Source organism: Lactuca virosa, chromosome 1 (genome assembly GCF_052849685.1).
Source record: "Lactuca virosa cultivar CGN04683 chromosome 1, Lactuca_virosa_CGN04683_v6, whole genome shotgun sequence".
Classification (NCBI taxonomy): domain Eukaryota; kingdom Viridiplantae; phylum Streptophyta; class Magnoliopsida; order Asterales; family Asteraceae; genus Lactuca; species Lactuca virosa.
The window spans coordinates 317,262,632-317,286,435 of NC_136426.1; the positions used below are offsets into that span (position 1 = coordinate 317,262,632).

The following is a 23,804-nucleotide window of genomic DNA, read 5'->3' on the forward strand; positions in this document are numbered from 1 at the left end:
TATGTATTAGTGTTTTGGGGGAAACTCACTAAGCTTTGGGCTTACAGTTTTGGATTATGTTTAGGTACTTCAGAGGATCGCGGGAAGGCGAAAGTGTGATCGTGCACCTCCTCATATTTTGTTTTACGATTTTGTGATTTCTCTAATGTAGAACTTATTTTGAAAACAATTTGTAAACAATGATGGTTTGTGGTTTGTTTTAAAAGTTTAAATATTTTTCAAGAATTTTTCGAATGTTACACGTCATTTATATCAAATCTGAAAATAAGAATTATCAAAAATAATTTCAATATGAAGAAAATAAGACTATGCATTTTACATGAAATTTATTATTATTTTTATATGTGAAAATATTTGACAAAACAAGAAAAAAAGTCTTAAATAAAAACAAACTAAATGATTAATAGTTCTTGACAATAAAAATCAAACATGTCTAATTCAAATTGACCGGAAACCAACTATTTTAATATATTGATTGATACCCAATAAATTATTAAATACAAAGGCTACATATTATAACTTAATATGTATACGGTTATAAAAAGAAAATAGAAAAATATAGATAATATCAAAAATCCTATAAAAGGACTAGATGTGTAATTTGCTCTACTTTTTTTATAAAACTCGAAAATAAGGACATATTTTGATTTTTAATAAGAAAGTACCAACATACTTTTTACTCAAAACAATAATATAATTTTATTTTTAACACAAAATTATAATACAACTTCTATGTTAAACGAAAAGAACATACAAAATATTTTGAAACAAAAAACGTACCTTTATTTTTTACAAAAGATAACAATAAACTTTTATTTTTAATCCAACCATGCACAATATCGTCCACTTCATTGTGTTACTTGTTGATTTTTACATGTTTCCACAATGAAACAAGAGTAAATTACACGAATAGTCCCTATGTTTAGGATAATTTACGTGTTTGGTCCCTAACTTATTTTTTTAACTCGGAAGGTCTCTACTATTTATTTTTGTTACGCGTTTGGTCATTGTCTTACCTAAAAATACTATTTTATCATTGATTTGTTGATTTATTTAAATAAACACACCCCAATCTCACCCCTCTCACCTTACGTTACCTACCGTATAATTTTTTCTTATTTAAATACTAGTATTTTTAGGTAAGATAGTGACCAAATGTGTAACAAAACAAATAGTAGGGACCAAACGCGTAACAAAAACAAACAGTAGGGACCTTCCGAGTTAAAAAAATAAGTTATGGATCAAACGTGCAAATTACCCCAAACCATAAGGACCATTCGTGTAATTTACTCATGAAACAAATCACCGCAAGAAATCTATTTATTGAAAATTTTAACTTTCGTCTAGAAATTATTCATTGAAATAACACTAATTACTAAAACAAAGTTATTGTCGTCCGTCGCATTGTGCGGGTAGACAGCTACTATATATATATATATATATATATATATATATATATATATATATATATATTAAAATTTTAAATTTTTTTTAAAATACAAAGATATGTAACTATAGTAATTTATATAATATGTTGTCTTATCCAATCCGAAATCAAAGGATTTCACCGAATCACCTTTTCCTGGAACTACATTGATACGTGGCCCACAATCAACAAAGGGTATTTCTGTAAACTTAACATCCATCATGGAAGCCCTAAATTCATCCCCTATTCCCTTTATAAATAATCCCAATCCCACCACCGTCGACGTTTGAAAATAGCCAAAAAGATGAGAGAGGAAACGAAGAAAAAGAAGAGCTGCGTGAGATCTAGAAGTTTGTCATCAAGAATTTTTGAGGATTGACGTTTGAAACAAAGGAGGAAGAATTAGCACCAAATATTCTTATTTTGGGGTCTATAAAAAGGTTAGTTATTATATTTTTGATGACCAATTGATTTCTATTGAGGTTTAGTTATTGTCTTTTTGATAATATTGAATTATAAGATTAATATTGAAAGTTATTGGGTTAGTATTGGTTTTGAAAACTAGATCTATGAAATAGTTGGATCTAATAGATTTAGCTTGTTGTAATTTTTAAATAAATTAGATCATGAATAATATGAATTTAATTTTTAAATAAGTTAGATCATGAATAATATGAATTTTTCATATTCATTCTATCTTTGTTTTGGGTTATTTGTTATATTCATCATAATAAATAACCCTAAAAAAGTCAAGTTAAGTGGCTATGAAATTTTGCATCTCAACCAATTAAAACTAACCCTAACACTATTGAATTCATTACAGAATTATAGATAACCCTAAAAATGTCAAGTTGAGCCGCTATGAAATTTCGCATCTCAACCACTTAAAACTAACCTTAACACTATTGAATTCATTATAAAATTATAAATAACCCTAAAAAGTCAAGTTATGCAGTTATGAAATTTCGCATCTCGACCACTTAAAACTAACCCTAACATCATTGAATTCATTATAAAATTTTACATCTTAATCACTTAAAATGAACCCTAACACTATTTGTCTACCCAAATGATACAAATTTATAGTATATAATTCATTTACATATTTAATGTTTTAATGTGTATTATTTGTATTTTGATATTGTGTTTATATACATATATTTATATTTTATATATATTAGTATTTTAAATATTTATATTTTAATAGTAATTTTTTTTGCTTAATAATAATACATTGTATATTAATCTAAAACTAATTAGTATCTTAAGTTTAATTATATTTCAAACTTATGATATTATTTATGAATTATAGTAATAAAAAGATATATCACAAGTTTTGTTAAAGTTAATATATATATATATATATATATATATATATATATATATATATATATATATATATAAAATAGGTTGGAGATAATTAAGTTTGCAATGCACCATCCTTGTGCAAAAAATGATGTTACATGTTAGAAATGGTCTAAAAGATGTACTTTATATAGTTTTTAATACATATAATGTTTGTTGCATAATTTATTATTATTATTAACAAGTCTAAGATCATTTGTCCGGTAGAAACTAGAATACTTAAGGGGATGTGACTTTGGCATAATCACTAAATTGTTAGTGTTTTGGAATTTACCTATATTTGAACAAGCTTAGGCCTTGGTGTGATGTCGGTTGTCATAGGTATGATTTATCCTTTTAGCTTGTTAAGCTTTTTGGGCATTCTCGCAAGATGATTATAACTTGATTTACATCAACGTGTGGTCTGTCAAATCAGGTAATTGTGATGTGTTTTTGTCTGATACGGTACCACATGACAAAGTTTTATGTAACACGAACATGACAATTTTTTCAGTAACATGAAAACGCATCAATTAAAACACAAAAAACGCAACAAAATAACCATTATTTATATAATTCATATTTAATCATACATAATACCAAAAACACAACAAAGACATGCTATATTGTGTAAATTTCGTGATGAATTTTAAACACGACATGACATTGTTTTTTTTTTACTAGACACAAACATGAACATGAATTCAAAATTCAGTTTCTTCTCAATTTCATTTCGTGGTCTTGTTGTTCCATCGATTGGCATCCTAAATTCTCACATGACACATGTTTTTACTGGTATGGTTTAACCTCTTAGGCCATTAATCTGTGAGGATACTAGGCCACTTTGCAAACCGTTGTTTACTTGATTTAAATCACACAACTCGTTCTACACCACCTAGGTGATATGGCTCGTTTAATGGTACTCGTGCTACACCACTTGGGGAGATTGACCTATTCAATGGTTTGATTACCTGAAAATAGGTTTTTCTGTAAAAGTTTTCATTGTTGTGTTGTAGACTTGAATAAGGTTTGATCGGTTTGCTTTTTGTTTAAAACAAAAATCAAACTAAAAACGTTTGTTCCAAGCTTTTTTTTGTTTTACATGTTTGATTTTCTTTAAGGTTTTATTTTGGGTTTTAGGTTCCAATGAGTAAGTGAACATCGTTTATGTTCAATAATTGTAAACCTATTTGTTTTGTTAATTTTTTCAACAAAAATAAAAGATCGTGAACTTCGAACATCAATTAAATATTTATCTATCTTCTATAATAGAGATCAATATATACTTCAATCATATCCATTTGAAACCATTAATACAAGACGTAATTTGTAATTTAAATATGATACTAAATTTAAAATACAAATCAAAATGTCAATGAACTTTAAAAGTTTTGTGTTTTTAATTAACCATAAAAAAATAATAGTTGTAAATAACATAAAACTAAAAAATATATTTCATTACCTTGAAATATAATAATTGAAATATAATAACTGGTATTTGAAATAATGATTTATTAAAATTAGATATTGAGATTTAACCGTCATAATGTTAAATGTAAAACCTAAATTATAATGTCAAATTAGCAAAGCGTTGACCAAACATTATTTTTTATAACAATAAGTTTTTAAAAACAAATGGCTTTTAATTAATTAAAAATAATGATAGTTAAAAAAAATTATAAACTTAAAAAATATACTAGGTTAACTTTAAAATAATTATTGATAATTAATAGTTATGATCAAATTTAAAAAAATTTCAAATAATTTAGTTTATATAAATTAATTATAACAGTAGTTAAAAATAATATGAAATCTTAAACTATATTTAATTTACTAGTTGTAAGACTCATGTATTACATGAGTTAATTTAAAAAAAAAAGTTAGATATAAAAATGTAAATATTTGAGAACTTTAAATTTATAAGAAAATAAGAAAAATAATGAATTATTAAAATTGAAATGTTTTTTTATATTATAAATTTAAATAAATAAACAAAAGAAATTAATATGCTTTAATTTATGAATTTTGAAATTAGAAGGTAAGTCCATTAATGAAACCGATATCTAATTATTAGTATATTTATTGTAATTATTACATTAAAATATTATGTGTAATTTAATAAAATAAAAAATCTTCTAAAATGATGTAAAAAAATTAATTCAAAATAATCAAAAAATGGCATTTGGCAAATTGAATTAGAATGTGACATGTGACATAAAAACCTTCATTTATTAGAGTAGAAGATTTGAAGATATAACTAGATGATGTGATCATAAAAGATATCAAGTGTTTACAAATGTGTCATTTCTTCTGAATGATTAAGGTTTAAGTTTCGTAATAGACAAAGATATAGTTTAAGAGTATGATTTAGAGTGTATATGTTTTTATGTTAGCCGGAAGTGATGGTGGGGTGGATGTGGGCGAGAGGGGTCATTTATGTAATTATAAGATATTTTAATAAAAAACAAATATATGAAAAATAAAAAGGTAAGGGTAAAAATATAATTTCACTGTGTTTAACCAGCTCTGTGGTTAGATTTAGCAACTTAGGAACGATCCATGTAAATATCAAAATAACACAAGCACCAACTTTGACCATTTTGTTGAAGTCAGACTTTATGTACCTATTACACTATTACACTATACCACATGGACCATTTTTGTAATTTTCTCTTGGACGTAGTAAAAAATATTGATAGTACTTTTTTATTTAACCTTCCACGTAATGGGCTATGGACCAGATTTGTGTGGACCATTTATTTGATGCACTTTATCATTTTTTTTAATTAATTAAAATTATGATCAATGCTTAATACAAACGGGTTCAAACAAATTATGAATAGCATAACAAAAAGTTGTAGCCATACGCCAGAGTTAGTATTCGCACGTATTTAGAATTTTTGACAAGATTATCAAATAAATTGTTGTTATTTGGAAGCAATAGGGATTATCGCTAGCAAAAATTGATGGCACATGAATCCAACTCGAAATTTATGGATTACGTTGAGATTTTCAATACGTCTAATTAAATATATTAGTTATTGTTATTTATAACATAGCCAACCCGTTTAAATAATAAATATATTGAATGGTCCAACACGAAGTGAAAGTTGATTTGCTAGAAGCGAAAGTCGAGTTTATTAACAGTTAGGAATTGAAAATGGCATTTGGACAATGAAATTGTAGCTATGTGAGTGTTTTTTAGAGTTGGAGAGTTGTTTTCATTTTCTTTGGTCTGATAACAAACATGTTACTTCGAAAAAACACAAAGCAATTAATTTTGAATACATCCAAAGCAACCCTTTATTATTTACTTGTATTACTATTAACTACAGTTTCTATTCATAACCTCGAGCTCTAGCCATTTCGAGATATCAATAACACCACAATCAGAAGCATAAAGTCTAGAAAGCCAAGTATGTATGTTGTTAGAACATTTACTGTATTTGTTCTACTTCTACTACTAAAAAGGCTTATTACCCTACTAAGACTTCCGACTTCTGGCTAGTCATTAATTCCTCAAAATCAGCAATGGCTTGACGCATAGCGTGCAGGATCATTTTCTTTACCTTTAACACAAACAAATATACTTTAAAATGCTATAACTAAAAATAAAACTTTGTCAAAGTTTCACGACTTCACGTCACATAAAAAAGAATTAAAACTTTTATATAACATAAGTAATAATAATAATATTGTATACCTCTAGTTTGTCTTCTCTAGCTTTGTGATTAATGGGCAGCTTACGGAACTCCTGTGTTAGTCGGATGCACTCTTGTATGTTCTCCGGAGAAACGAAGTCCACGGCGACTTTCGTACATGACTGTAACAAAAATGTTATATTACGATTTAAAAACAATAAAATATTTTACCCACACAAAAAATTAATTGAAGGATTATAAAATATAAAAAAAAGAAAAACTAAATTGGTGCCTAGTTTTGTGTGCCTGGCCTCTGTTTACAACCTGTCGTTTGTGTGAAGCTACTAGTACAGTTATTGTAGGTGTCAATCTTGAGAAACTGGTAGGACGCCACCTAACGGGTTTTTAGGGATTCTATACGTTATCTTTTAGATGATTTAAATTGAAATTTGAAATCGGATTATAATATATTTTTTTGACTAAACTGTACAAATGGTCCCTGTGGTTTGCTCAAAATTGTCACTTTGGTCCAAAAAAGTTTTGACTAGCACCACAGGTCCAAAGTTTTCATTTTGTTGCGATTTTGGTCCAATTTGTTTTAAAAATATTTAAAATGATGGATTTACCCTTGGTACTTTGTTTTTCTATTTTTTTTATTTATTTAAATGTTTTTTATGATTAAAAGAAAAATAAAAAAGAATATCTCTCTAACCCTTATTTCTTCTTCAGCACAACTCCTCTCTACTAGTATTACCGCCGCCTCCCTCATCTCCACTAGTATCACCGGCGGATCTATTACTCCGACGACTCCAAGACAACTTCAACCACTCCAAGACACCTCCGGCTTCCTCCTTCCCCTTCCCATTTTCCTTCTGTCCACCCTGGAAACGAAGTCAGATCGAATTAGCTCACAAGTCACTGTCTTTAACATCTCAATGGTGGTGTCAATGGTCGATAGAGGCAGAGATCGATTTGGATCTGTCGAGTGTTTATTCACTACAGAGAGAGATTGCTACAGACGATGATGTCGAAGAGGTGGCATTCGCACAACCTAACCCTAGCACCGACGACGATGATAGTCTGAGGTCTGTTTCTAGAATGCAACTATTAAAAACCGAGAGAAGACAAATTCAGTGTATTCTCAACTCCAATGGTCTTCCTTATTTCCGCTCCACCACTTTTCCTCTATAAACCATAGTCGGATCGGGTTCTTCAACACTAACTGAATTCGGAAATGTTCTCCAGATTAACGTAGGCGTAGTGCTCCATTTTCGAGTGTGTTTTCTTTCCAAATGATCCATTTCCCAAATTGGGTTGTACTTTGTTTTTTTGTTTTTAGAGGGTGGAGGTATAAATGGGTGGTAATGGTGGTGGTTCGAGGTCCTGTAGTCGGTGTTTAAAGAGCTCATATGTGAGTTTTCCGATTGAGGCTGTTGGGTGTGATGATGTTGTTGATTAGGTGATTAATGGAGGGTGAAAATATTGAAGGAGGTGACTCGATGGAAGGAGAGTGCTTGTGTATACGGTGGCAGGAGGCTGCCCTGCCCGGCAGCCTAGCGGTTGCTTCCTTTTTGCTTATGTCGGCAGTGGTCATCGGAGGGGAAGAGGGAAGAGGTAAGGCAGTATGTTGGAGGGTTGCTTGGGGCTGTTGTGGGTAGTGAATAATGAACTGAAGTGGAAAAGGGGTAAAGACGTCTGAATGGCGTTGTATGATTTGATTTTCCAGCAAGAAAATGGTAGCTCCGGCGATGTGATATATTACGATTTGATTTTCGGCAATTATATTATTGTGAAACGGAAATGTAGAGAGAGAGAGAGGGTAGTTCTCATTTTGTTTTTTTATTTCTGTAAGAAAAAAATGAAAAAAGAATATACAAAGGGCAAAATGGTCATTATAAAAAAATTCAAATCAAATTAGACCAAAGTGACAACAAAATCAAACTTTTGGACCACTGGTGCTAGTCCAAACTTTTTTTGGACCAAAGTGGCAATTTTCGATATACCACGGGGACCATTTTTGCAGTTTTGTTTATTTTTTTTGGGTTGGCTATATTTATTCTTTTTTTTTATATAAATATTTGTTTGTTTGGATGATTTATAACAAATCAAAATTGGTTGATTATTTTGCAACGCAGGTGGCGGTGTGAGACGATGATGGAAGCAATGTTTTAAAAACTGGTTTGAACTGTCTGGTTGAACCGGTGGGGACGAGAACGGTTAAACAACAATCGGTTTTATGCTAAGTTCTAAACCGAATTGAACCAGTCAATTTATTCAAAAATCAGGTCGAACTAATATGATAAAAATGATAAAAAAAAAAAACTATTTGAACCAGTTTATTGAACTTTGATAGTTGGATTTCACTTATCTGGATTGTACACAACCCGCAAGCCGATGCACATAACTACTAGATGTAGATGTAGACCGACAATTGAACTGACGGTTGAAGCAAATAAACCATGAACTAAAAAACCGATTTTTATTTTTGATCATACAAAATATTTAGATAAAAATTTAGAAATTAAATTCCCAATATTTTTGTAAAGTTAATAATAAAAATTAAAAAAAAATTATGGATATAAATAAGGGAAATTGTCAGGATATTTTCAATATTTTCGGAAAAGTTACACTTTAGTCCCAAGTTTTTTTTAACATAAAAGTCCCGATTATTTCATTTTGACTCAAATTAACGAACTATTGTTCATGTTCATTTTGAAATACTTAATATCACCGAAAATGCCTATTTTTATTTACTAATATCGTATATAGCAAAGTTGTCAAGATCGAGATCGTAAAATTGGGATCGAGATCCTAAGATTGCACAAAATAAAAGATAACTTTAATTTATACTTTTAAAACATCGTTCAAAAGTTTTAAAAACTTCAAAATATTAGTGATAAATCACAACACAAAATGATAAACGGTAAAATTGGTAAGGGTGAAAGAAAAAAGTGGTAAAAAAATTCATTGCAAAAATAAAAATAATAAAAAAACAAGAAAATGTAGGATCGGATCTCGATCCTATGATCCTACCTACGATCTTACGATCCTGCCTGCGATCCTACCCCAAATACGATCTGACTCGTTTTTCATACTTAGGATCGTAGGATCCTACGATCAAGATCGCAATTTTAATAATCATGGTATCTATAACGTTTTAGATAGGGATAAATTACTTCAACATAATTATTGTACGAGGTTACCCATTACATGTGTCATTTAACCATGTATTACCAGACAAAATATATAGTTGTTATTAGACCAATTATTAAGGGTGAAATAATATGATGGGTAATAGCACAAAAGACACTAAGTTTACACCAAAATTCTAATTTGATACTGTATTTTTTTGTCTTAAATTTGACACTGCGTTTTCCAATTTTTTACAATTCTGACCACTTGACCGGTCAACCTTGCTGACGTGCATAATGACGTGTCAGTTTTGATGATATGACATGCTAACATGTCAAAATTGAATTTGTTTTTACAAAAGACACTAAGTTTTCAATTTTTTCCATTTTGACACTAAGTTTAATTTTATCTTTCAATTTCGACACTTTGTTTTTTTGTTCCAAATAAAACATCTTTTTTGTTTTAAACCAGATTTTTATTTAAATACAAGGTTTTATTTTTTATTTATTATTTTTTTTTGTTTTACATCCAAAGCATAATGTTGTGCATAAATATGCTTTAGTTATATCATGAGGACCAAGCTAACCATAAGCTTCGAATAAGATGTAAAAATTTCACAGGTTGTAAGTTTGATATCTGGGCCTTAATCGACTACACACATCCAAACCTCCAAACTCATTTTAAAGTTGTGTATTTAATATAAAATACAGTTTTTATATAACTAATACATATTTATACATAAAATTATGGTTTGAATGTAAAAAAAACCTTGTATTTATACAAAAATATGGTTTTTAAATTAAACAAATATATTTATACGGTTTAAAATGTATTAAAAAAATATTTATGCATTTTCAAATGAAAAATGATCAACATTGAACAAAATTGGAAAAAATGATGTTCGATTTGGAACAAAAAAAAACAGTGTCAAAACTGAAAGAAAAAATTAAACTTAGTGTCAAAATCGAAAAAAGTGAAAACTTAATGTCTTTTGTGGGGAAAAAATTCAATTTTGACACGTCAACACGCCATGTCATCAAAACTGACACGTCATCATGCCACATCAGCAGGTAACCGGGTTGACCGATCAAGATGTCAGAATTGTAAAAAATAAAAAAACACAGTTTCAAATTTGAGACAAACAAAACACAAATATCAAATTAGAATTCTAGTATAAACTTAATGTCTTTTGTACTATTTACCCCCTAATATGATCTTTGCCATTTTATTGAATTTGATTGTTTGGCGCTATGAGATTGGAGAATTTTCTAGGTGCAACTCATCTTTTTAATAGGAACCAAAAAGAGAAGAATCAAAAGGATTAGACGTATTTGTAATATTATTCATAAAAGCCCTTATATTTTGTAAAAATGTTTGGTTTTACCTTAAATCTGCTTTTAAGTAAATTAATACGACGATATTTGCCAAAAATATTCGATTATATATTTTTAGCTATGATAACAGGTTTTCCAAGTTATCATGAAATTAAATTCACACACACAAAACACTTAAATTTACAAGTTTTTTACATTTAAAATTCTCTTTTTAATATTATACGTATTCATGCAGAAAAAACATAACTATATACGAAAAAAAATTTAATTAAATATTATATTTACATTATCTTTTAAATGTTATTATATAAGTTTTATTAAAAAAAACTATTATGAAAATAGACTCCAATTAATTACCCATAATTTTCTTTCTTAGAATTAAGTAATTAACACAATTTATTAAATATGCAAATTAAAATGATAACATTCTTATTGCTTTTCATTTGTTTAACTACATAGTTTATAAATAAACACAAAGAAGAAATATGATGTGTACTTTGAAAAAACATACATAAATTTTTTAATAAGCATTTCAAATAGATGATAAATGTTTAATTATTTAACTAAAAAATAACTTATGCATATGAAAAGAGTTTTAAAGATATTTTTATGAGTAAATGGCAAAATTAGTCACTACATTTTACCAAAAAATACAGTTCGAGACCATTTTTTTATGCATGATTATTCCAAAAATAAAAAGATAAAAGATCGTGCAGATTTGGTCCCTCGAAAATTTGAATGCACTTGAAAAGATTATTTTGTCATTCTAATTTCCTTTTTCATTTTCTTTTATTTACTCTAAATATTTTTATAATTAAAATAAAATAAAAATAAATCTCCTGATAACCCCCACCAACCCTTTCTCTTTTAAGATACCAACTCCTTCTCTCTATATCTTCTCTTCCCTGCTAGAGTATCACCGTCATCAACTATCGACAGCCAACACTCTCTTGTCGGAAACTACCTCCATACTCGTCGGGAACCACTCTCAACGACGGAAACTACCGAAGACGTCACCTACTCCAACCACCTTCACCGGCGCCATCAAGGATGGGTGTCGGCGAATCTACAAATACCGCCACCGCTGGAACGTTAGCGATTCTTCGCCGGATCTAGAACTCCAATTCGTCGCCAGATCTGGATATGGAACTCTGAGGCTGTAACATGAGGAAGACAGTGGCATTATAACTTGACGAATGTCAGAACCCTAGCATTATTTGGCGCCGACTTTGTCGGAAAAGAAACACGCTATGATCTGAACCTCTCCACCTCTATTCGAGATCTTAGATCGAAGGGCTAACTTAACGTCGTCATTTACTAAAGAGAGTTTGTTCACCGATTTTGTAGATTTGTTTGAAGGAAGTGGTAGACGACGATGGATCTTGACGGATTTATATGGAGGTAGGTGGTGATGAAACTGGAGGGAGGTGGACGAAAATAGATATAGACTGAGGTGGATCTGAACAGAGGCGATGGTTGACGGTGGTTAGCAGGTGACCGACGGCGGACGTGGTCGAGAGAGAGAGAGAGAGAGGTTTATATTTTAAAACATAAATAGGTGGGCGGGGTAGGTTATTAGGGGTTTTATTTTCTTTTTTTAATTATAAAAATATTTAAATAAATAAAAGAAAATGAAAAAGAAAATTAGGACAAAATAGTCTTTTCAATGCACTCAAATTTCCGAAAGACCAGATCTGCACGATATTTTCATTTTTGGACTAACCATGTGTAAAAAAACGCACTTTTTGGTAAACCACAAGGACTAATTTTGCAATTTACTCTATTTTTATTAATTTCACATAGAAAAAATAAGTTTTACTAATGTAGATCTAGGTAGCTATAGTTAGCTCACGTGATGTTACATGACACGAAAATCAATAAAGAGAACAATTTCTAAAAAAAATAAAACTTTATGAAACTTTTTATTGCGGAAAAAATAAATTTTCTTTTGAAAAAAAAAAACAATTTCTCGAATTCACGAAATTAAATAGTTAATTATTTTGTGATAAATGTTGAAATTATTTTAATTTAGTGGTTATATTGGTGATTAAACTTGCAATCGTGTAACACATGTGTTAGACACGAATTTACACAACATAAATTTGGCAAATACGAATACGAACATGGTATGTAATTAATCTGTATTATGTCACATGACACGTGACATGACACGAATAGACATGTTTTAACTATGTTACATGCAAACACGGATTTACACGAATTAAATTTGTGTCTATACGTGTCGCGTGTCAACACGAATTTAATTCGCGTCTACGTTTTAAACAGGTAAATTCATCCTTGACGCTCGTAAGACACTAAACACAAATTCAAAATTTGTGTCGACACGAAGACACAAAACATGAATTTCTAAAACTCGTACACAAAAAACGTATGTCGTGTTCATGTTATGTATCAAAGTGTCGGGTCTAATTGTGATAAATAGATTTTACAATTCTCAAAAAAAAAAAAAAAAAGAGCAGTGGATCGGCTTCATAAGCAGATATCCTCCTCAAGCATACATCCATTTACCATTGATTTTCTTCGATTTACATCTCTCATAATAATATGGAGTGGTTAACATACGAATGTCAGTGTATTAAGGTGTATGGTCTCCATATTCACTTCTTATACACAAGTCCCTTTTCCATCTCCTTATTTTGCACCGCTATACACGATATACATACTCCTTGTTTCTATTCTTGCTATCATAAGATCCATATGAGTGGAATTTATCAAGGTGGCATATTCACTTCTTATACACAAGTCCCTTTTCCATCTCCTTATTTTGCACCGCTATACACGATATACATACTCCTTATTTCTATTCTTGCTATCATAAGATCCATATGAGTGGAATTTATCAAGGTGGCTCCTTGTTTAGAGATTAGCTTTCTTATGTTGCGTGTATCACTTAGGTGTTGTTTGGTTTTTTGTAAAAAAAACATCTTCAGACCTTTTATTGTTGTGCGGCGCAGCACACACGCAACATTTTTCATCTCACAGCTCAAACTATTTGTTTTTTTAGAAGTCTTCGGAGTAAAAAACTTCTGCGCGTGTTCTGTTTGGCGCAACACTTGTATTGTCTCTTCCAACCTCTTCTTTTTTTTATTGCTGAAATTTTGATTATATTTTGCAGAAATCTTATTTCATTTTTTTTTTGTTTTTTTTTTTGTTTATTCTTGTTGAATTTTTTTTTTTGTTTTTTTATATTGAATAATGATAATTTCTTGATGAAATATCATTATTTTTTGCTAAAATATCTTTATTTTTTGCTTAAATATAATTTTTTTTGCTGTAATATCATAAGTTCTTGTTGAAATGTCATACATTATTAAATTTTCGATATTAAAAAACTATTTTAGGTTAATAAAATCAGTTTATTTTAATTTTTTAACGTCTGCATCAGCATGCATACTGCATGCAGATGTTAAAAAAACAAACACGCTTCTTATTATAGTCTGCAGCCGTTTAGTCCACATGTTCTCCTGCAGAGAGTTGCAGAGGTGGTCCGCAGACTTCATGAATTTTTGCTTCAAAAAAACAAACAGCACCGTAGTTTTATAATTTTACTCGACCTCTTCTTATTATCAGCATGTCTCTAGATTTTGCTTCCTATTTAACTTCTAGTATCTGCTTTCATTGTTTGACGTTTCATATGTCGAAGATCATTCGGTGCTCAAAATACTATTTTTCATTTATTTATTTATTTTAGTTTTTCTATGTCGGAGGTCATTTACAAAAGTAGTACCCTCGAAGAGGGGATAGGGGCTTCGTTGCCTTCCATTTAGCCCATTTTATGGATGGGATTGAGGTAATGTTGTTAGAGATTCATCAAACTTCCTCCGCCGCATCCACAATCTTGTTATTTGGCGATTTGAATATGATGTCTCAAAGTAATCATTTTGAACATGACATGGAAGTCAAAGCACACTTTGTGTGCACGCGTTATCACATGATAATAAGCAAAATTTGAAAATTCAAAGAAAAAATTCATATTATTATTTAAAATATCATGTGATCGACAATAATCGAAGAAATTATGTGTTCCGTAAAAAAACAAATAAAAATCATAAACCTTAATAAAAACCAAAAATGCTAAATTATGAAGCCCTAAATGTAGGCAACTAGTTGCCTATGATGATGACATGATGTTCATCCCATCAACACGTTTCCATGAAAAACTCGGGGGATCTATAACTAATGGGTTGATAGTTAGGCCCATTTAAAGTGTGCATGGTCCATGAACTTGTTAACTTGTTCTACATCATATTGCTTCTTCTTCGATGTTAAATGTTATAACCACAACATATTGCCATGGAACCCATCGATGCCCTCGTCCTCATCCTTTATTATAATAACCACTCTTCGGTCGGTACACCACCTTGTTCACCATTAATGGCGGTTTCATCGTACACTCGCTCTTCATGAGCTTATGTCAAACCTTATCTTGGATAACTCATTACTCATGATAGCACTCATGAGCTTCTTTTATGTCACCATGATACACTTGGGATGTGTTATCAATATCATAAACAAACATGGCTTTTTCTTTGTATATTCTTCTCCATATACACTTAGGATGTGTTATCAATATCATAAACAAACATGGCTTTTTCTTTGTATATTCTTCTCTATATGTTTCCATTTTCTACGTTAATCTCCATACATTTTCATTTGATTTGTGGGAGCAAGAAGTTAACTAGTGAGGAGTTTCAAAAGAGTCCATAAAATAGTCTATATGGATGTCATAACATTCAAACTCTTGCTTTCTTTATCACCTTTGTTTCTTTGAATGACATTCATGATGTCTAAGGCAATGTTTCTTTTTTACTTAATGGACTTAATGAGAACAAGACTTAATCAAACAAGTTATATAGATGTTTTCTTTGACTTTGGCTATATTTGGCAGACTAGCTGAAAAACAAATTTTTACCGGAGACACATTTTGGTAAACACTAACGGATATATATATATATATATATATATATATATATATATATATATATATATATATATATATATATATCGCAAACATAAAATGACAAAAAGACATTTAAATATACAATTAAAAACTAATGTTATACTTTATGAAACAATATCAAGAATAGGGCAAAAAAATTAAGCTAAATTACATCACTTTGATGTGTAGATTTAAGTTTTTTAAACAATGGTTTTTATGTTTGGTGTATAAAAATTAGTACATTATTGGTTTGTGTGTGTGTATATATATATATATATATATATATATATATATATATATATATATATATATATAGAGAGAGAGAGAGAGAGAGGTTTAAAAAAAATAAAGCACTATTTCATTAGTAATCAAAGTTAAAAAGACAATATTTTCAAAGAAAAATTTTACTTATTTTTTATATATTTTTTTATATATCAATATACCACACTTTAGAGCATAAAATAATGATAAACTTTGACATTTTTTGTTCTTTTTTAAATAAAGCCCGAAAAAAATCAACATCATACATGAATGCATATTGTGCAAACACATAATGTTTTTCAAAAAAACTTGAAGAGCATAAAATATGATAAAGTTTGGCACTTTTAATTAACTTTTTGAAAAAGATAGTCGTAAAAGTAAAAAATAAACGCCATTAAGAGTAGTTTATATCGATATGTATTCAATATACACTTTTAGTAAATGATAAAAATGACAGAATTGTCTTTTGTTTCTGCATTTTTTAATGGTATTGAATTTGAATTCTCAAAAATATTGTTCAAAGTCGTTTATGATTTTTTTTTTTTTGAATTAAAAACTAGCACAATGTTACAAATGTTAAATTTATTTAATTAAGGGTAGAAAAGTTATGGAAAAGACCCATAAGTTTATAAATAAACTATCTCAAATATTATTTTTCTAAAACTAGCTTATAAGCTATTTTAGTTGTTTCACTAAACACTTCAATGCAATAAGCTCAATAAACAAGTTAGCTTTTTCGTGCCAAATACGACCTTAAAATAGAAAGAAAAACTTAATAGAGAAAGTCGGTTCCTCCCATTAAGTATTACCTTTCCATAGCATTTACAATTTCATGATAACCAAATAATACTTTCATGTGGATGCTCCACCCATTGTAATTTCATATCCAAGATATGTGTCAAACCTAAACCTTGTCATTAATGGCAATTTTCAAACCTAAACTTTGTCATTAATGGCAAATGTTCTATTGTCGATGCAAACTCGCAAGAGAAAATCAAGTACTTTGTAAGAGGATAGAGATTTTGTTTTTTCATGAACTTGTACACTAAATGTACATTAAGGAGGACTTTGGATACTTGCAAAAACAACCAACTAAATGCCTAATTGTATGTCGTATTCTGAGGACTTAATAGCGTTATGTCTACTTACCTACATACTCTTGGCATTGAATTTGTTGTTTCGACATGTCTATAGTTTTTGTGGATCATGATGTATTAATTGTAATAACTTGTCCCACATGGGTAGAAAGTAAGAACTATAAGTCCCTTATAAGCTTTAAGTTGTGGGCTATCTATAACTTTCACCATGGTTTAAAGTTGATCCAAAGGCTATTGGGTCATCTGCTACTTTACATGTTGTGTGTGTTAGAAAATCTTTACATGTTGTGTGTGTTAGAAAATGGTATCAAAGCACAAAGCCTTACAAAATGGTATCGTATTAGAAAATGGTATCACATGAACCATAAGTAAGACTTGTAAGTGTTGATTATAAGTATGGGCTTGACATAGTTTAAGTAGAGGAGTTTGTCATTACTCGTCTCACATGAACCATAAGTAAGACTTGTAAGCCCTTATAAGTCTTAATAAGTTGTGGGCTCCTAATAACTTTCACATTAGTTTCAAGTTGAACCATAAAGAGGTTACTAGCCTTAAGTTTGTAACAATCCACCGTCCGACCTTAAGAATTATGAACTCCTTAATAGGCCCTATGTTGTGGGCTAGAAACACCTTTCACCGTGGTTTTAGGTTGATCAAAAGGTTATTGGGCTAGCCTATAACTAATGGGCTTAGGGTTTTACACATACTTTCATAGCGGCACTACATCCCTTATGCTAAAAAGCATTCACATTCGGCACAAACAATGACAAAAGATTCTAATGTGTGTGTGTGTGTGTGAGAGAGAGAGAGAGGGGAAGGGAGTGGATTTACCTTGAGATTTCGCACTTGGTGTGGACACCCGGCAGGAATAAAAACTGCCTCTCCTAGCCTTTGTTCAAACGTCCAGGGCTCTATGCCTAAAAAGTGACAATCATTTCATTTATGAGTTGCAGTTTATGGGCATGTATATATGAGAATTAAAATAGGCAAAATACCAACCATATTCCTGTTTTAGCCTCCTTTTATGCTCCATTGTCAAGTAAAATGTTTGATCATGAATCGGGTGATAAACCTACAAATGTTAGTTGTCAAACAATTGAAGAATTACAGAAAAAAAAAAATAATAAATAACAAATAGAAAATTGAAAGTAGATGTACCTGATCAACAGGACAACAATATGTATGCCGAAATTCTTTTGAGTACTTCAATAAATATTCATGTAACTTTGGGACGTCTTGTCTTCGAAAGATGTCCCAGAGAGCACTACCTGTTTCTTCTTCTTCTTCTTCTTCTTTCTCATCATCTTCTTTTGGAGAGGTTTTATCCAGTGGAACTCCACTAGGTTGATTCACTTCATTTGTGCTTATGAGAATTTCATTAGAGTCTTCTTCCTCATTTGAAGAATGTTCAGAAACTGTCATGGTGTTCTCTCTTATATTCTGGTACCAGTGTCTTTTCTTTAACTCTTTAATTGCAAGCTTTTGAGCATCACTTATTGATACTTCAGCTGTGTGTGTCAAAATATTCACCTACAATGTAATAACGGAATCATTTATTACACTTTGCTTGCCATACAATGTAGGAATAGAATAAAGAATTCTTTAGTTATAAAAATAAATAAAAAATGAAAGAGAAAGTAAGAAGTAAGAAGTAAGAAGTAAGAAAAGAGATGGATGATACATACAGCATCTGACATATCACAATGAAGCTTAGTAACAGAATCCCCTCTTCCAAGTTCTTGAAGCATTCCATATGCAATATATGTCTTTGGACCCAAATCAGGTTTTAATACCCCTGGTGGTAATTTCACAGCAAGATTCAGAAAACCTGCTCTTGGATCAGTATATACTTGGAAAGGCAACATGCTTATGAATTCATCACAATGACGTGGCAAAAGGTCTTCAAACTTATCAGATGGGGGCCAATCCTTCAGCTTTAGCATTTCTGGCCATGAATTCACATATTGCCTTCCTTCTGTATAACCCTTGAAAAATCTCCTAGTACTGATTTCAACCTGTTATGTTAATTTAAATTACAACAACTTAGGACTCTCATCATGCAATTTTCTTCAAACATTATAATAAGCCAAAATTACCTCACAACCAGCTAAGCAATCTATAGCCTTCACTTGTGACATCTTGGAACTGACATTTGGATCCACATGTTCACATAATGCACGCCACATCACCAATGGCTCCCAGCTTAAACCAGGTGTCTGTTCCAACACTTTCTTCACAATTATTGGTTCACCTTTACCCCAATGGTAACGAAATCGAATCAGCTCTTCACCCTTAAGGCCTTGTTGAAAAGCAGGACAATATAAGTAGTTATCATCTGATTCTCTTCTGTTGGCTGCTTTCATATATAAATCAGCACGAAACATAAGAGAATTTGTATTTGATACGATATTTTGTTGGTTGTTTCTGAATTTGTTCAATATAAGCTTTGCTTTTGCTTCTAAATTTGAAATCCAATCCTTTGGTAAGATCCGTTTGAGCTGTAACATACTCTCATTGCATCCACCCAATTCTTTTGGAGGACAAATTATATTCCCATTATCTTCTGCTGCCCATTTAATCATGGAATTAGATTCGGTAGTTGGTAAATTTTCATGGAAGGAAACCTGTAGAGGTTCACCCCCGTGAATATAATCAAAACCCTTATCAGTGTACCCAAAGTCAACTTTTCTTTGACCAACAAGATTGTTGTTTCGTATCTCGTGACAGCAGTTAAGACATAGCTCGTATAAGCATTTTGGACAGCTTCGATGAAAATCAGTGATTGATGTTGAACAGTGGTTGCTGTTCCATTGAAATAAAAGTTTAATTAGTTATATGAGTTAACAATGCATAAAGTATATTATATTCACATGTCATATATATAATAAAATCCATTTCATAGTCATCCTATTCCATCATAAAAAGAATATTTAACAGATGATTACCAATAGACACGTTCTTCATTTAGACAGCTTGTCTGCTCTACTGAAATTGAAGACTCTGATACCCCTGCAAATCAAAAGAATCATCTTAACTTAATTATATAAGCTTTTAGTGAAATGGAAATGAGCACAGGTTATTTCCTCCATTTGCTTTCAAATAAAAAACCTTGAACAAAAGCTTCCATGGTTATCTCCTCCATTTGCTCTTCACGAATTTGTTTCAGAAATGGGAGGAGTGAGTTAATTAGATAGTGAAGATGCTCAATCTTCTCATCATCTGTGAGATCCATGTTTGGCATCTGTTGTTTTGGGAAGTGTAATAAAAAAGATGGTTAAAAGATGATCTTCTAATGACATTTTTCCATTTGCAGAAGACAGATCAAACCTTAATATTTGAGTGTAAGCACAAGTTGCAGTTGCAGTTTCCACGACAAAAAGGGCATAATTCTGCAACCTCTTCTTCTGACAAATCAGGATACCTGTCAAGAAAAATAAACCCATTGAAAAACTCTATTCAACATTAGGACCACAAAAATAATGATTAACACTTAAAAAAGGGGAGTTACCATTGTTTGATGCACTGAATACAGTATAATGTTTCACAACATTTGGTGCATGGAACAACATACTTTCTATCATTTCTCTTACATTGATGACATTTCAACTGTTCCTTTCCTTTTCTCTGCTCCTGTTTGGTAGATTATAGATGAATATAAGGAAAAAAAAACATACCAAATGTGTTTATAGCAAGAATCAAAGAGAGTATTTATACCTTGATGTTGTCAGCAGTGGTTGTAATGCGATCTGATGAAGCAGAACTACAATCTTCAGTGTCCCTCATTCTTCTTTTTGTTATTGTATCACTAGAACTACTGCTTTTACTAGGAGTAGATTTCACAAAAGACATCTGTTTTTTGTCTTCAATGAAATCAATATCATTTTCTAATTTCACTTTTTTTAAAGTTTCTTTTGTCTTGACATCTTTCAGTTCATGATGCTGTGTTGGTGTCAACATTACATTTTCATCTTCATTACCCTCATCATCAACAACATAATCATCATCATCGTCATCACCAAAATCATCATCTTCTTCTTCTTCTTTTACTACTATATCATCTTCTTCATCTTCCCACACCCCAAAGAAAAAACCATTTTCAAAAATTTTGTTTCTAGAAGAAGCAGCACGACGATTTCTCATTACTCGTTCATGATGTGGGGTATTGTTAACATCATTTTGTTTGGTGTCCATGATTTCCTCTTCCTTTTCCTCCTGCTTTTCATTGGACCTTTCTTTCTTGTTTGAATCATCTTTGATTTTCTTGGAGGTTGGTTTTTCAGTTGAAGCTCTGCAATCGTTAGCCTGATTTCTTTTACATTTTGAAGGGTTTGATCTCCTTAGTGATGAAATCAGATAGTTTGAATCATCTTTGATTTTCTTGAAGGTTGGTTTCTCATTTGAAGCTCTGCAATCTTTAGTCTGATTTCTTTTACATTTTGAAGGGTTTGATCTCCTTAGTGATGAAATCAGAGTGGAGTCATCATCGTCATCATCTTCTTCTTCTTCCTCATTATAATCCTCATCAGAGTCACTGACATCATTTTCAACATCCACCTCCATTTTCTTGCTTATTGAGCGTTTTGGTATCTCATACAAGCCTTCAACTCCAGGAATTTCCATTGTCTTGACTGGATTATTACTTTTTGGTGTTAAGACCTCCTTGGTTTGCAAATTTGGGTCTTTCTCTTCAGGATCACTAGAAAAACGTATGTTGCCACAACTGTTGTGCTTTGCCCTGATCATCTCATAACTAGAGTAGTTAGTTTCTGTAGTGAACATTTCTTTCTGGTTAGGATTTTCTGCCATTTTCTTTAAAAATAATTTCCGGTCACCCCTTCTCTTATAACTCGCAAACTGTGGATCCTTTCTCTTTGTTCCACGCCTAAGAACACTGGTTGAGGCTTTTTGTCCTGTATTCATTTCTTTACCAGAAAATCTACTTGCTTGATTTTCCTTTTGAATCAGTGTCTGTGTCTCCATCTTCACTGCCAACAAATAAATAATAGAGATCCATTTAGAAAAACAGGACCTTTAGCACTGGTTAACCCAACATATGAATGAAAAACCCTATCAATTTTGAACGCATGCATCATCAGACAAAGGGACCCCATGGGAATAAGAAAACAAGAAAATATATCTTTGGGCCTAGAGATACAATATATTGACTGACCCTTCACGCTAAATCTGAGCAGGGACAGACACCTTGTGGCTGTTTTGAGCTCTGCTAGAGCCATGAATTGATATTTTATAGAAAACTTCATTAACAATGTGATGTATAATACTACTTTAGCACATAAGACTAAGAGCCATGATTCGTGATCTCATTTGATATGGATACAAAAGTCAATGTGTGTGTGTGTGTGTTTATGAATGAACAGTAATGAATTTGTGTAAGCTTCGGGTAATATTGTCTTCGAGTTAGTTTCTGATCAATGTCAGCTGGATCATGAACTTCTCAAGAGAAAGCCCAGCAAAATTATCACTCTAGGTGTGGTTTCTCGATTCTTGATTTCTTTCAGAAAGAAATGCCTCAAGAAAAAATGGTCAACTACAAACTAAAGAAGAACAAAAAGAGCACATTCCAAAGAATGATAGAAAACGCAATCGCAGAGAAGGAGCTTTAAACCTAAAAATATGATGGTTGACCCGAGTCAACTTCCCGAGTCAACAAATCCATTAGCTCCAATGTACATAAATTCACACACGATCTCCCAACTCGTACGTTCAATCACTAAAATTTCAATACTAATTCAGCCTGCACTCACCTTCTCCGTCCAATTAATTCCAGATTCTTCACCTATACGTGTTGTCTAACCGAATGCGTGAACAAAATTCCTCGCGTTTATTTAAGTATAATCTGGAAAACATAACAAAAAGGAAAACCAAATTCTAGCTAGACGAATCTTAAAACAATAACCATGAAATTCACTCACCGAATTCGTAAAATCCAGTAGTATTGAGCGATCGAAATCACGAAAAAAGGAAAATCATCAATAGAAGAAACAATTGTGCGATCGGATGTCTGGAAGAGGGGATTGTTGGGAAAAGGGGTAGGCGTTAGGTCAAAAATGAAAAACGAAACTCACATGGAGAGAGAGAGAGAGAACCAATTCTCTCGTCGTAATCTTTGTATTTATTGAGAGAGATATATATACATAGAGGGGAAATCCATATTGATGATGGTAGAGTCCGCCCTTTCCAACCCATATTACTAGCATTTTTTCTCCTTCCCCCTGACCGGCCTGCACCATTATTATTATTTTTATTTTTTATTTTTTAAGAAAAAACCGTAAAATTGTTGATTGTGATATGTATTTTTTCTGAGGTTTAGTCCATATTTTTGGTTTTGTAGTCCTTTTCCGGTTAGTTTCGTTGCGGATTTGGTCCCTCAGTAAACTGAAATGACTGTAATATCTTTGGGGTATTTATTTTCTATTTTTCTTTCATTTTTTAAAATCTAACAATTATTTATGTATTTAAACAATCAAAAAATAAGTGGCTCTCTCTATCTCTCACACACACACACACATAAGGAGGCTTCCTATTCATCCTCCAAATCTTCTCTTCCTCCTATCCCTCCCTCTGGTTCACAAAATGGTTACTCAAAAC

At 31.1% G+C, this 23,804-nt stretch overlaps 1 protein-coding gene and 1 long non-coding RNA gene across 6 annotated transcripts; one reads left to right on the plus strand and one right to left on the minus strand.

Moving 5' to 3' along the window:
• Nucleotides 1-1,654: 1,654 nt before the first annotated feature.
• Nucleotides 1,655-8,774, plus strand: LOC145168162 (uncharacterized). The gene is made up of 2 exons (XR_013741740.1): nucleotides 1,655-1,866; nucleotides 8,547-8,774. It is a non-coding gene; the product is annotated as an uncharacterized LOC145168162 (long non-coding RNA).
• LOC145168106 (lysine-specific demethylase JMJ26-like) lies at nucleotides 6,045-23,350 on the minus strand. Of its 5 annotated transcripts, none has more exons than XM_079087205.1 (14): nucleotides 23,129-23,347; nucleotides 22,961-23,052; nucleotides 20,910-22,175; nucleotides 20,704-20,825; nucleotides 20,523-20,616; nucleotides 20,304-20,436; nucleotides 20,141-20,204; nucleotides 19,292-19,997; nucleotides 18,881-19,210; nucleotides 18,354-18,725; nucleotides 18,195-18,267; nucleotides 18,027-18,112; nucleotides 6,474-6,593; nucleotides 6,045-6,339 (listed from the first exon to the last, which is right to left on the minus strand). In XM_079087205.1, exons 3-14 carry the CDS (start codon nucleotides 22,173-22,175, stop codon nucleotides 6,247-6,249), a joined length of 3,459 nt encoding a protein of 1,152 aa, XP_078943331.1. In that variant the 5' UTR covers nucleotides 22,961-23,052; nucleotides 23,129-23,347; the 3' UTR covers nucleotides 6,045-6,246. The 5 variants fall into 5 exon arrangements, with proteins under 5 accessions (XP_078943331.1, XP_078943330.1, XP_078943327.1 ...); XM_079087204.1 differs by having other exon boundaries at nucleotides 20,910-22,180; XM_079087201.1 differs by lacking the exon at nucleotides 22,961-23,052.
• Between the last annotated feature and the right edge of the window lie 454 nt (nucleotides 23,351-23,804).